The sequence below is a fragment of the Eulemur rufifrons genome, chromosome 29 (assembly GCF_041146395.1).
Source record: "Eulemur rufifrons isolate Redbay chromosome 29, OSU_ERuf_1, whole genome shotgun sequence".
In the NCBI taxonomy this organism is placed as follows: Eukaryota; Metazoa; Chordata; class Mammalia; order Primates; family Lemuridae; genus Eulemur; species Eulemur rufifrons.
The window spans coordinates 51,159,227-51,172,442 of record NC_091011.1 but is presented as its reverse complement, the minus strand read 5'-3'; the positions used below and the strand labels follow the sequence as shown (position 1 = coordinate 51,172,442).

Genomic DNA, 13,216 nt, shown 5'->3' with positions numbered 1-13,216 from the left:
GATTACTTTGATAGAGAGACTCTACATTGGAGTCTCTGGAATAAATCCCTGGAGTGTTTGACCACTGAATATTATCAGAATAGAACTGTGAAGCATCCCTATTGTGAGATACCAACATTCCCAGAGGCTACACTGATAATGAAGATGAATTTGGATTTTGAAGGAGGCTTTGGCAAAACAATTTTAGACTGATTTATAAACTGCCCAAGCAGTTAAATAGAGTCATAAGTTGAGAAACAGAGAGAGAGAGAGATCACGATTTTCCTATAATTCATAACATTAATAAAGACCCTGTTTGAGGCAAGATGATTCTTTAAAATAAGGCACCACTAACTCGTAGATCAGTTGAGTTCTCCTCCAGGATAAATGTGATATTTGTTTTTAGTGTGATTCTTTGAAAATCTCTGCCCATGAGGAATCAGAGAGAAAAAATGTCAAGATGAAAGAATGATGGCATGAAAAGAACAATAGATACAGTCAGAAAACTAGTCCATCTTGACTGTGCCCCTCCATAGCTATACAACCTGGCGTGTGAGTGTTTCCTACTCTGTAAAGTAAATGGGTTTGACACAAAGATCTCATGCTAGGGCATCTCTATTATCAGAGTAAAAATGGTTCCATTTGCCTGCTTTCTAATAAGGTCTTTTTATGTTCTATTAACTAACAGAAATTTCTCATGATTTTGAAAGAGCCCTTTGGGCACATGCTTAGGTCTAAATTCTTCCTAATGAGAGAAGAGCCTTCAGTTTCTCTATCCACCTAAGATTATAATTAAAGGTTTGGGAAGCCTTTTAGGCAGCGGCTAAAGGGGCATCTATTTAGGGATATTAGCAGTCTATTGTGTTAGCAGTTTATTCTCTGCCTAAGGTGCAAACTGCACTAGAAAAATCTCAAAGGTCCACTCCAGCTCTTAGATTCCATCTGCCACAAACACTGTGCTGCTTTTATGTAAAATGTCTCACACCCTCCAGACACTTTATGGAATTAGAAACCAATTACATTTGCCAGACAAAATAGACAGGCTGGAATTTCCAACTGCAGATGAGTAGGCAGCCAGATAATTTGCTTATCCCCCTAATTTCTCAGACAATACACAAAGAACACAAATTTCTCCCCATTTCCTACCCTATTCAATTTCTATTAAGACATTCTCATTTTTCTGGTGGGAATGTAAATTAGCATAACCTCTATGGAAAACAGTATGGAGATTCCTAAAATAACTAAAAATAGAACTACCATTTGATCCAGCAATCCCAGTACTGGGTATCTACCCAAAGGAAAAGAAATCAATATATCAAAAAAATACCCACACTCAAGTTTATCACAGTACTATTCACAATACGATAGCAAAGATATAGGATCAGTCTAAGTGTCCATCAATGGATGACAGAATAAAGAAAATGTGATATATATATATTATATATACACAATGGAGAATACTATTCAGCCATAAAAAAGAATGAAATAATGTTTTTTGCAGAAACATGGATGGAACTGGAAGTTATTATCTTAAGTGACAAAAGCCAAGCACAGAAAGACAAATATTGCATGTTCTCACTCATAAGTGGGAACCACTTATGTGCCCACATGGATGTAGAGAGCTAAATGATAGATAATGGAGACAGTGGAGGGTGAGGGGGCAGGAGGAGGTGGATGATGAGAAATTATGTACAATGGGCACAATGTATGTTATTTGGATGAGGGATACCCTAAAAATCCCTGACTTGACCACTATGCAATTTGTGCATGTCACAAAATTGCACTTGTACTGCATAAATTTATATAAATTAAAAAGAAAAGGAGAAAAAAAGACATTCTAATTTTCCCAGGGCTGGGGCATTATGATATTTTCTCAGGACACCAACATATAGAGCCCCAGCCAACGTTAAGACTGTTAAAGTTGCCTTTTCCTGGTTTGCCAAGATCCTTGGCCAAGAAATGGGAATTCCTGTGGGTGGCATCGCTTCTGCACTCTGACACTTCTCGGTCAGCACATGAGGCTTCTCAAGGCAAGGGTCTAGTATCTCCCTCTGCCCCTTGAAGATCTTAAAGTTCAAAAAAGAAAAAAAAATAAAAGGTCCTCTTCAAAAGTAGTCCAAGAAATCTGGCTCTGTGAACATTTTTTTCCTGTTAGTAGGAAATCTTTATTCAGCCCTACAGCTAAAAAATACTCTTATTTCAGAACAAGCTGCTGTTTCTCATGTTCTGATCCCGGAGCTCCCCCTTGTGTCTTGACGGGAAATTGCTTCAAGAAGGAAAGGTTAGCACATTTACGCTGGGGGGTCAAGTAGCTCCCTACGCAGTGGTCCACACACTTCAATGCACATCATAATTATAAGTAAATTTATCAAAATATGGGTAAAGGATTCCACCCTGTAGACTGTGACATTTTAAATTAGCTCTTCAGAAAACTAAAATGCAGACCAAAGTTTGAGAATCTGTCTCAGAAAAAAACAAGTCAAATTTTCAAAATGTGAGTTAAGACAAATGGTTCTCAAATTTTAATATGCATCAGAATTTGCCTTCTATTTTTTAAAACATTCCTGTGCTCAACATCCAGAGATTCATAGGGAAGGCCCAGAAATTAATTTTTAAAATAAGTGACACCTCAAGGTATTCCACTGAGAAACTCTGGCAAAGATAATTAAGTTCCTAAGTAGCAGATTGCTGGAGGTCAGAAGAGAAACTTCACTTTTCCTCTCCTCATGAGGAAAATTTCAGTTTCTAGGTGGCATCATTTAACCCCAGGAGACTATTTTCTTTATTATATTAAAACATCAGAACACACATTGGGAGAGTTAGAGGTATATATTTTCTAAAGGACAGACCTAATCTTTAGTAACATCATTTCCTTGAGTCACAGACCTGGAGGAGGCTTTAGAAGTTATTCAAGTAGATGCCTAGAAATTAGACCCAGAGAGATTAATTGCTAGGTCCACAAAAAAAAAAAAAAAAAAAAAAAAAAAAAAAAAAAAAAAAAAAAAAAAAAAAAAGACCTCCAAAGTTTTATAAAATAAACACCTGAACTCAAAGCTATATGGTGGAATATTAGAGGATAATGAAAGATGCATGCCTTTATTGCTGGAATCTCTGAAGACACCTTTTCATAGGATGCGGTTTGCTGCCTTGGCTCTAGCCTGGAGGCTGGCAGAGGGGTCCTCCACCACGTGAGGCCCTTGAGCATCAGGCAACCTCTGCTCCTTTCTCTGGTATCTACTATCTTTTACTACATAAACCTGTCCTCACACTCTTCCCTCACCTTGAATAGATGAAAAGAATAACTAAGTTATAGATCTGCGAGAAGCTGAGAAACACAGTTGGTGAGAAGTGAATACCAGTGCGTCTTTACACCCAAAAATAAGCCCAAAATACTGTGTTAACCACTGTAATGATTTTTAGGACACATGAGTAGTTAAAGCAATGCTTAGACCACTGACTTCCAATCCTGATGTGACATAAGCAGGAGAGGTTAAAATTTCTCAAAGGTTACTGTGAAACCATCAAACGCAAAATTAAGTGAATCATTGTCTTTTTAAAACACATGCTTTTGCTAGCATGATGGAGAAAAATCTGCTAATCAAACTTTATCCAAAGGTACCTTAACCCTAAAAAGATTAGAAATAACCTACATACTGCACAATGAATAACTGTGAAAAATAAAAATCAGGAGACATTTATGTGTCACTCATGCCATTAAAGCAGTCTATACTTAAGTTGACAATTCTTCTGTGTCCATGAAATCGCTTATTTTCTCCTAGTGTTCCAAATACATATGAACTATGTTAATCAGATATTGACTGCAGAGAGCTATATTGTTCCAATGCCAATATGTATTAAATGAACTGTATTATGTATTTTATAGGTCAGACTTACTTGGCGATTCTGCCATTAATTTAAAAAAAATGAAGAGTTGGAAATAGATCATACAAATTATCTACCCTGGCCCGCATCCCCTTCCAGAGGAAGAAACCACAACTCAGAAGTTAAATTACTTAATCTAGATCACTCTTCTAGTTAACTGTTGATCCAATACTATTTAATATAATCTAGGAAAGTTTCTAATCCAGTTTTCAAAGAAATTGAGGCTAAACAATAAGATAAACAAAAGTATACAAGCAACGTAATTAATTATATATTGCTTAAATTATTTTCAAGAGAATTAGACACTCAAGGCAAACAGGACAAGAATACATCATTTAAAAGGCTGGGAACTATTGAGATTGGACAAGGACCTATCCCTCTTAACAGGTGCTCAGCACATCCCTACAACAAAAACCTACAGATTCTTTTGTTCTCTTTCTGCATTACATCCATAGAGAATGTTTTAAAACAGTAAGACACTGAAGAGCTTTGTTTCCTCGTGACAAATGCAACGTGGCATAATCATAGGGAAATAAGAATACCTGGGGACTGAAATCACTCCTGCTCCAGGTTTAGCAGGATTACACCTCATTTTCACAGCAGTTGATCGGCCATTAATACAAGATGTTGTAGTTGTGGAAGACCTATATTGTAAGGCAAATAATATTTTTTTAAAAAAGATAGTTAATACAGATTACAAAGACAAAAATATCATCTGAATAATTGTTCTCATGCTCTATGAACAAATAAAAAAGAAAAATGTATTAAAGTTCACTGATTTCAAATTTTAATACAAACTCAGCTCATTTACTCTCACTGCCTATGAAAAGTTGACTATGTTCCCAAGTCAAGTCATAAGTCATCATCAAGGTGTTTAGTAAAAGTGTTATAATTTTAATCACAATTATAATCACAAAAAATTTTAAAGGAATAGGGGCCACATCTACTTAGACTGATGCTTTGATATGTGAATTATAAATAATTACTGCCTAGACAATGAAGTAGAGTCTCTTTATTGCCTAATTTAAAAGACTATACATATACATATCTATGAGAGAAACTATATAAGGCTTTCAAAATATTTCATGTTTCCTACTTTTTATTAGGTTTCTCATTTAAGAACCAGTTACTGACTATTAAGTACAACCTACATACTAGGAACCCCAAGGTGACATAATCTATCTTTCCCACCACAGTAACTCGCAATGTAGTATATGATCATATACATACAATTATAAGTATACGAGTATATGAGTTACATATATTATATGTGTGTGTGTGTGTGTGTGAGCTCCTTTTTATTAAAAAAAAAACAGCCAAAGGAAGTAGTGTCTTCACTTACTTATAAAAGAAATGCACATCTGGTATTTGGCTTGGTGGAACTGGGAACATATCTTCTTTTATATTTATATTTTGCAATGTGCTTTCAACTGTCACTCCTAGATAGCATTCAGAAAAGAAACTATTAAGCAATATGGGAAAATTAGATTTATTGAGTCTCTGTATGTCTCAATCGAAAATAGCTTTACTTTGATGACTATCATTTTACCAGAAATACTGTACTAAATTAGTACATCCATGATAAAAACAAGAAACTTTCTAAAGTCTCCAGAATAAGACAGAAAAGATTCTACTCCCCAGCTTTGTAATTTTCTTAAGTTATTTCTCCTCTTGGGTCTTATTTCCTGAATCTGTAAAATACACACAGTAATTTAGATGATCTATAAAGTTCCTTCCAGTTCCAATGTTTCACAAACCTACTATTAAAATTTTCATCCTCTGGTGAATTTTGTCAAATGAGCTGCGCTACTTTGCTAATTTAGCTTTTTACTCACATTCAATACAGACATATACGACAAAGCAAAAATTTTTGTGCCGTAATAATTTCCAGAAAATAACCCCAAATTTTGCTTAATCCAATAAGCAGAAAAGTAAGGTTCCCCCCCCCTCCCCCATCTCTTGTGAGGCAAAATGATGGCAGAGCCAAAACACAAGCAATTAACAGCAACCTTTGCTTCTGGAACAGAGTTACGCTGACCACAAGCCCAGTAGCTGACCTTGGTGCTGAAACTTAAAGCTAATTTGCTATGCAGTCTATAGGGTTCTCAAATATAGCGGCACATCAGAATTATCTATGAAGTTCATTACATCTACAGATTCCTAAACCCCACCCCAGAGATTATAATGAATTTGATCCCTAAGAATCACTAAATAGAGAAATATATTCTTCTTAAAATTTTCCTACACCTGACAGGACCACAGAGACAGAAAGGGCACATGGGAAATAAACTCAGCACCTTCACCTTTGCTACTTGTCACCAGCTTACTTTTGGTATGAGAAAAGAGGATAAAAATTTGTGGCATACGCCACGGCACTCTGGCCCGGGCAACAGAGCGAGACTCTATCTCAACAACAACAACAAAAAAATTAGTGGCATATATTATGATTTAGGTTTAGATTGTGAGTTCTTATTGCATTTTTTTTGTTTTGGTTTTTATAATTATTCTGCCTCTTCAACTCCTAGAGAATTTGATGAAAGGCACAGATCCTTAGAAAATGTCATACCACATATGAGTTAATACACAAATTCAGAAGCATCTTGTACTCACTGAGATTGATCAATAGACCCCACTGGTAAGGATTTTTAAAATCATTTTGCAAAGTGATGATTTAGGATTACCTATGGGCCTTAATCATCTATGGTAAACACCAATGCAATGGCAAGTTATCGGCACCATAATTTTAGAATAAATGTATGCATGCATGTATGAACCAAATGAGGCTTACCTAAAAATGTATCTGCCAGTATGATGGATTGTGATGATAAGGCTGCTCGGAAACCCTTACTTTCAGAAGGAATGATAGTTGACTGGCATACAAATGCTCCCACCAAATTTGTGTAATCATCTGACCCTGCCACTATTTCCTTTACTGTAAAGTCTGTTATATTGTTGGTGCAGAGAGCCATCTTCTTCCCCTAGGAAAACAAAGTCATAAAGGAGAGGTTTTATTGAATGTCAGTCTCTAAACTAAGCTCAGCTAGCTAGTGACTCTAGCAGAGCAGTGCCTCTTTCCCCACCACAGAGATTCTGATTTCATTGATCTGGTGAGAGGCCTAGGCACCAGCATATCTTAAAAGGTCTCAAGGCAATTCCAATGTTCAATCAGTATTGAGAGCCACTGCACTTGTAACAAATACAGTAATCTGAGGCTGCACTGTTCCTCCCACCACAAGCATCATTTGTGCTGGATGAAAGCCATCTAACTTAAGAAAATAAAAGTCATCTATGAAACGTTCAATTCATAGGATAACAATGCATGCAAAGAGCCCAGCAAACTGCTGATGAAAATTTTAATGCCAAAGAAAAAGACTTGGTCTTCCTTCTTCTTTATGGGCCTATGTGTGGCAGAAAGGTAACGTGAAGGCTGAAGAAGAAAACAAAAAAGCCATATTGCAGCAAAATCCTAGGACAACACCTGAATTCTAAACAGTTGGTCACCACAAGTGTCTTTATTTGTTCGCTCTTAGATTCAATGATGTGTATCTGTTCAACTACAAAATAAGTTAAAGGTAATACAAGGGTTTACTTTTTTAATCATTCAGAGGTTAGTTGGAAGGTATAATTTATAAAAATTGAGAGACTGTTTAAATATAGTATGTTTAAATACACTACAGTCCAACTGCAAAGAACTATAACTTATTCTATAATTTTTATAAAGAAATGTAAAAAGAAAATAGGAAAGCCATTGTATTGGTCTTAGATGTAGAGTGTACACCGATAGGCATAAAGAAAAGAATAAAGATTTCTCTTTCTTAATGCATCTAGCAATCCTAACCTTTTGGTTCTTTCTCCACAGGCCTTCTCACCACAATACAGGAACAATACACGTTTACTAGGTTTAAATGAAATTGTTGAAGCCAAGAAGAAATAATAGAAAAGAGCAGAGAGAAATTACTGGGGAAAGAAAAAAGAAATAACAGAAATGAAAAAAAGGAAAGAAGACAGGAGGAAAGAGGAGAGAAGATGGAAGAAGAGAGAGTGGTAATACGGAAATAAAATTGAGAAGTGTGATAGATAATAGAATTAATCTTATTCACTGTTTCACACAGTGTCTGGCACATAACAAATATTTAATATACATTTATTTATTGAGTGAACTGAGTGACTAACCAATCTAGGAGTGTGTTGGATCACCCTATGGAAAATCACATAAATGTCAGGATAAATGTCATACCATGAAAAATTTATAGATCTTTTTGTTTGAAAACCTCTATGGTCACCAGATCTCTTTTTATTTCCTTTGCACGAAGTTTAGCATAGTATCTGATAATAAAGATAATTGGAGATATAGGCATTAATACAGAAAGAGATATGGAGGAAACGCCTTATTGTTTTTACCTTTGCCAATGGTTTATACTTGTACATTCTTCCCAAACCCAACTTCGTATGTTCATAAGAAAATTGGACATATAAGTCCTATAACTCTCCCCATTGCCAGTATCAATTAAGGTTCTCATAGAAAATAAAATCCCACATTTATTATTTAAGGCTGCCTTATCAACTGACATTTGTGCCTGCCTTGCATATGTCCTTTTTATTTCAGACAAACTTCCTTTTGGAAGTCTTTTTCTTTATAAAACACAAAATTGACAATATAGTAGTCAATATAGAACAGTAACTTTCTCAACTGATAACTTCCTGCCTAAATAACAGGTGAGATTGACAAGCCTGACCCACTTTTACAAAAATGAGAGATCCTCAAAGCACTTACACCATAGATGGCTCCAAGCTTTGGGATTCAATTGACTGCATAAGTGCTTTGAGGCACTGAGAGCCAGACAAGGTTGCTCCTGGTGGGGAAAGCTGCCAATATACTAGGAGGCAACAGAGGATTTAACAGTCAAAGCTCCGTTTCTGATACTTGGTTGTTAAGTTTCCACAGAGAATTTATTAGTCCACCAACACAGAAACTATTGACTCCATGCAAGATGAAATATGCTCCACCTCACCTTGACAGCCAGAACTCACCTCATGCCCACATAAACTGATATTGAAGAAATGGAAGTATTTGGTTCCTTTGGAGGTGAAGCTGGGACCATTCATGAATGAGCCCACACTGCTGAGGTTGCTAAAGTCATAGTGCAAACTCTGATTTTCCTTTTCATGGTAGAAAAAGCAGTCGCTATAGCAAACCGAGTGGTCCTTTGATTAAAGATAAAGAAACAATATAGCAGAAAAGACTGTATGAGCTGCTACTAAAAATGTCTTTCAAAACTAAAGTTCTAGGGATAAAAGATAAAAAGTTCTAGGGATTATTTCAGTAATTTGATCTTAGCAATAATATATTTTACCATACTAATATAGAGAATTTCTACACTCTGGATTTTTCTAGGCAAAGTTCAGAAAATTCGGAATATTTTGTAAAGTCAGAGAAAATTTATCCCCAGATTATTTCTTGTAGAAAGGTATTTTAAGAAACAGCAAAAATTTCCTGTTATGCCAGTTTCAACAGACAATAAAACTGTTCTGTCCTTTACCCCTAAACTAGTATCAACCTTTGCCATTAAAATGTTACAAGATATACTAGCTGCTCCCCAGTGACTGCTATGGAAGCCTATAGAGGTAGTTTACTTGCTGTACCTTAACAATACACAAGAAATCAGTTTTAATATTTTTGGAAAGCATTCTTACTTGAGTGCTTTTCTTAATATTTTATGTCCCTAGTAACTAGCACTTTCATGACCCACATTAAGTGCTCAATACATATAAGAGGAAAGAAACGAGAAAGGGGAATTAAAAAGTCTTATTTCAGAATAAATAGAAACTTCATAGCTCCTGGAGAGTCACTAAGGCGAACTCTTGAATTTCTGAATTAAAATGTGCTTTCCTGCAGATAAATGAAATGCAGACCCACTTACCTGAGTGCTTTTACTCCCAGGCCCGCATGGAATACAAGCCTCCTTGCCATAGACCTGATGTATGGACAGGTAGGTGTCTGGTGGACATTCCTTGCACTGGTTGGTCTCTTTCTCAATGTAGTGGCCTGGGGGGCAGGGGACACACGATGAGCCCGACTGTTCAGAACCGAGGGCACAGGCACGGCAGGAGGACGCCACCCCATCAACTGCATTAGTGGCTGTGATAGAATAGATCTTCACCATGTCATTGATGAACCGTCTATTCTAAAAAAAGAGCAGAAAGTAATGACTTCTGCCTTGGAGCTTAGTTGCACAACCAGATTATGACTTACGTTGATATCATCAAAATAACAGAGTGTTGCAGCCTCATAGTTTGTAATTGATAATAAATTCATATCACTCCTATTTAGTTCCTCTAAAAAAATCTTAAATCTTGACACTAGAAGCTAATTTCCACAGAAATGGAGTTGCAGGATTTTTGCCACAATTACCATGAAATATGTCATGATTGCTATAAACTCGGGTGTATTTATAGGTGCTATATCTGGAAGAACTGGTATAGTTTAAGAAAGGAGCAACTTTATCTCCCATCATTCAGATATAAGCCTAAATCAAATGACACAGTAGGATGTGGACAGTGTAGTAGGGTGGAAAAGCCCTAGAATAGGGATTAGAAAATCTTGGAAGACCAAGACCCCTGGCTCTCACCCAACACTAACTGTGTAATATTGATGTGATCACACCACTTCTTTGAGCCTTCCTTTCCCTCTCTAGTCCTCTCCCTGATCTACATACTCTGGTTTGTACTGAAAGGATATTGAATAGAAAGCAAAAACCCGGGTTTTACTATATTTTTCCTTCTCATGACTCTGGATCAATTTACGGTCTGGTTTTCATAAAGCGGTGGGCATCACTCCATCAGTACAGAGCAATGGTACCCAGACTACTTCATGCTTCTCTGTTCGGGGCAAAGATAAGCTGAAGCCAAGGAAAAGGCAGGATCCCATGGCATGTTCATGCCCCACACGATGGTAAACTGAGCACTCATAAGGAAAAAGTGGAGTCAAGTAAAATCTGAGGAATGGGTTCTCCACTGAAAGCCTGAAGAAAAAAGATATTATGCTCTACCTCTGCCACCACAGCACTCGGGCCATTTCTGCACAGGTGGTTTACCTCGTTCTCACCTTGGGGAGTCATGTCAATGGAGATCCACAAAAATAACAGTCCTGCTACTATTGAAACGTACTGTACAATGGAATGGACTTAGGGGAGGATTAAGTCTATTCTAGCAGGGAAAGTAAAAGAAAGGAAATAATTCACATTCTCCAGGCTGTAAAAGGAAACATTACTGTAATGGAAAAATAAAACAACACTCATTAATGGCTCCTAGACAAATGTCAGACCATTCAGATGAAGAAGAAAGTCACCGGCCTTCACAAAGCCTCAGAGAGCATTAAAAACAGGTTATTTTTATATAACTACAAAATCAGATGTTCTTTCTCTTAAGCTTCAAGCAACTCTATTCACTTAGGGTGCAGAACAATTCAAAAATACATTGTTATGGCATTTCATACATTCTTACTCTCAAAAAAATAAAGAAGTTTACCATTTTTATACCAATCTACCCCATAACCAGATGACTGATACTACACCAATGAAAAGCTGTCTTTTCCTCCAGATTTGACTGATCACTTTGTATTTATCTCCACAAGGGGATATAATCATTGTGTTTGGAAAAAAAAAAATGCTTGGAACTTACATCTTGACCTTGATTAGTTCTCTGGAATGCCCATGTGAATGTAAATGTTGCATTCTTGAATATGATGTGGGTATAAGCTTGTTTTTCTTTGGTTCCACCCCATGATTCCACCACATTGGTACTTTTTCTATTAATATCCTAAAACAGTGGAAAAAAATATATACAAATAAAGCACAAACTCAGTATTAATATACATGTGTATACATTACAAATGTATTTGCATGCAGAGTTTGTGACTATTGGCAGAGCACACATAATCCCTTAATTCTCAAAACTTTCCTTCAAGTCTGCACAAGCACCTCACTCACTCAGTAATTACAACGTATGAACCACATTGTTAATATAAATTGAAAGAGGTCTCAAATCATAGTATGTTTAATGATTGCTTTTTTGCTTGCTGTTATTGTTCCATGTGTGTGATTCTAGCTTGAGAAATAGAAGAGGAAACGCAATTCCACGAGTTTCTTGCAATAAACTTCTAGTATCCTCATAAAACAAAGTCTTTCCATTTTTATCTTTTTCCTTCAGAGATTCTGATAGGCAGCTCTTACAGAGGAATGACAAGATCCCCCAGAATTATACTTGCAACTTCCAGGCTTCCCCAAGCTCAGGTTGACCAGAATATTACTTTATGTTCATTAAATACTCTCTTACTTATACTGGAATTCCAAAAGAATTTTTATTAATATAATATTTCTGATTTCTTCAGCTAAATTTAAGATTTAGAATAATCATACAAAGTTTTGATATTCCAACTGATATTCTGCCATTAATATGGCTAGAAAGCAAATATTTTAAGTCAACCAAATAATGTAATACACATCTAATTTATTTGAAGTGAAAACCAAGGCAAACTCTGAAATTTCTAATTGGTCTTCCCTGCAGAAACCCTTCACTTAGGAACTTGGATGGGCTTCCATTGGTTATTTGGAATATTGGCAATAGGGTGGCATGACCTCAAGACATGTCTCTTTCCTTCTCTGCCTGAGATAATAACCATAGGAATCAAATATGTTAGAAAGTAATCAAATATGCTACAAAGAGACACATCTTGAGTTCACACCTTGAGTTCACGTGGTAAGAATAAGAGAAAATGGAGGCCGGGCGCGGTGGCTCACGCCTGTAATCCTAGCACTCTGGGAGGCCGAGGTGGGCGAATCGTTTGAGCTCAGAAGTTCGAGACCAGCCTGAGCAAGAGCGAGACCCCATCTCTACTAAAAATAGAAAGAAATTATATGGACAGCTAAAAATATATATATAGAAAAAATTAGCCAGGCATGGTGGTGCATGCCTGTAGTCCCAGCTACTCGGGAGGCTGAGACAGGAGGATTGCTTGAGCCCAGGAGTTTGAGGTTGCTGTGAGCTAGGCTGACGCCACGGCACTCACTCTAGCCTGGGCAACAGAGTGAGACTCTGTCTCAAAAAAAAAAAAAAAAAAAGAATAAGAGAAAATGCTTGTCAGAGATCCTCATATTATCAAACAACCAAATCATCATACATGCCATCTCCAAAAAGGAGCTCATGATACACAGACAGTGCTTCATTAAACATTATCTTTTTGGGTCATAATAAATGGAATTTAATGCATTACTACAAATAACACCACCTTACACTTGTAAAGTACTACATGATATTTTATGAGTTATTTAATTTGATAGCTCCAAAAATCCTGTGA

General features: G+C 36.5%; 1 protein-coding gene across 2 annotated transcripts in view; it reads right to left on the bottom strand.

Moving 5' to 3' along the window:
- ELAPOR2 (endosome-lysosome associated apoptosis and autophagy regulator family member 2) overlaps positions 1 to 13,216 on the bottom strand; it is a 148,424-nt gene that overhangs the window by 20,424 nt on the left and 114,784 nt on the right. For both annotated transcript variants that reach the window (XM_069461901.1, XM_069461902.1), the window contains 6 exons: positions 11,542 to 11,679; positions 9,783 to 10,046; positions 8,893 to 9,066; positions 6,650 to 6,839; positions 5,204 to 5,300; positions 4,404 to 4,505 (listed from right to left, as the gene is read on the bottom strand). In XM_069461901.1, the coding sequence (XP_069318002.1) occupies positions 4,404 to 4,505; positions 5,204 to 5,300; positions 6,650 to 6,839; positions 8,893 to 9,066; positions 9,783 to 10,046; positions 11,542 to 11,679 (965 nt within the window). The remainder of the gene's footprint in view (positions 1 to 4,403; positions 4,506 to 5,203; positions 5,301 to 6,649; positions 6,840 to 8,892; positions 9,067 to 9,782; positions 10,047 to 11,541; positions 11,680 to 13,216) is intronic.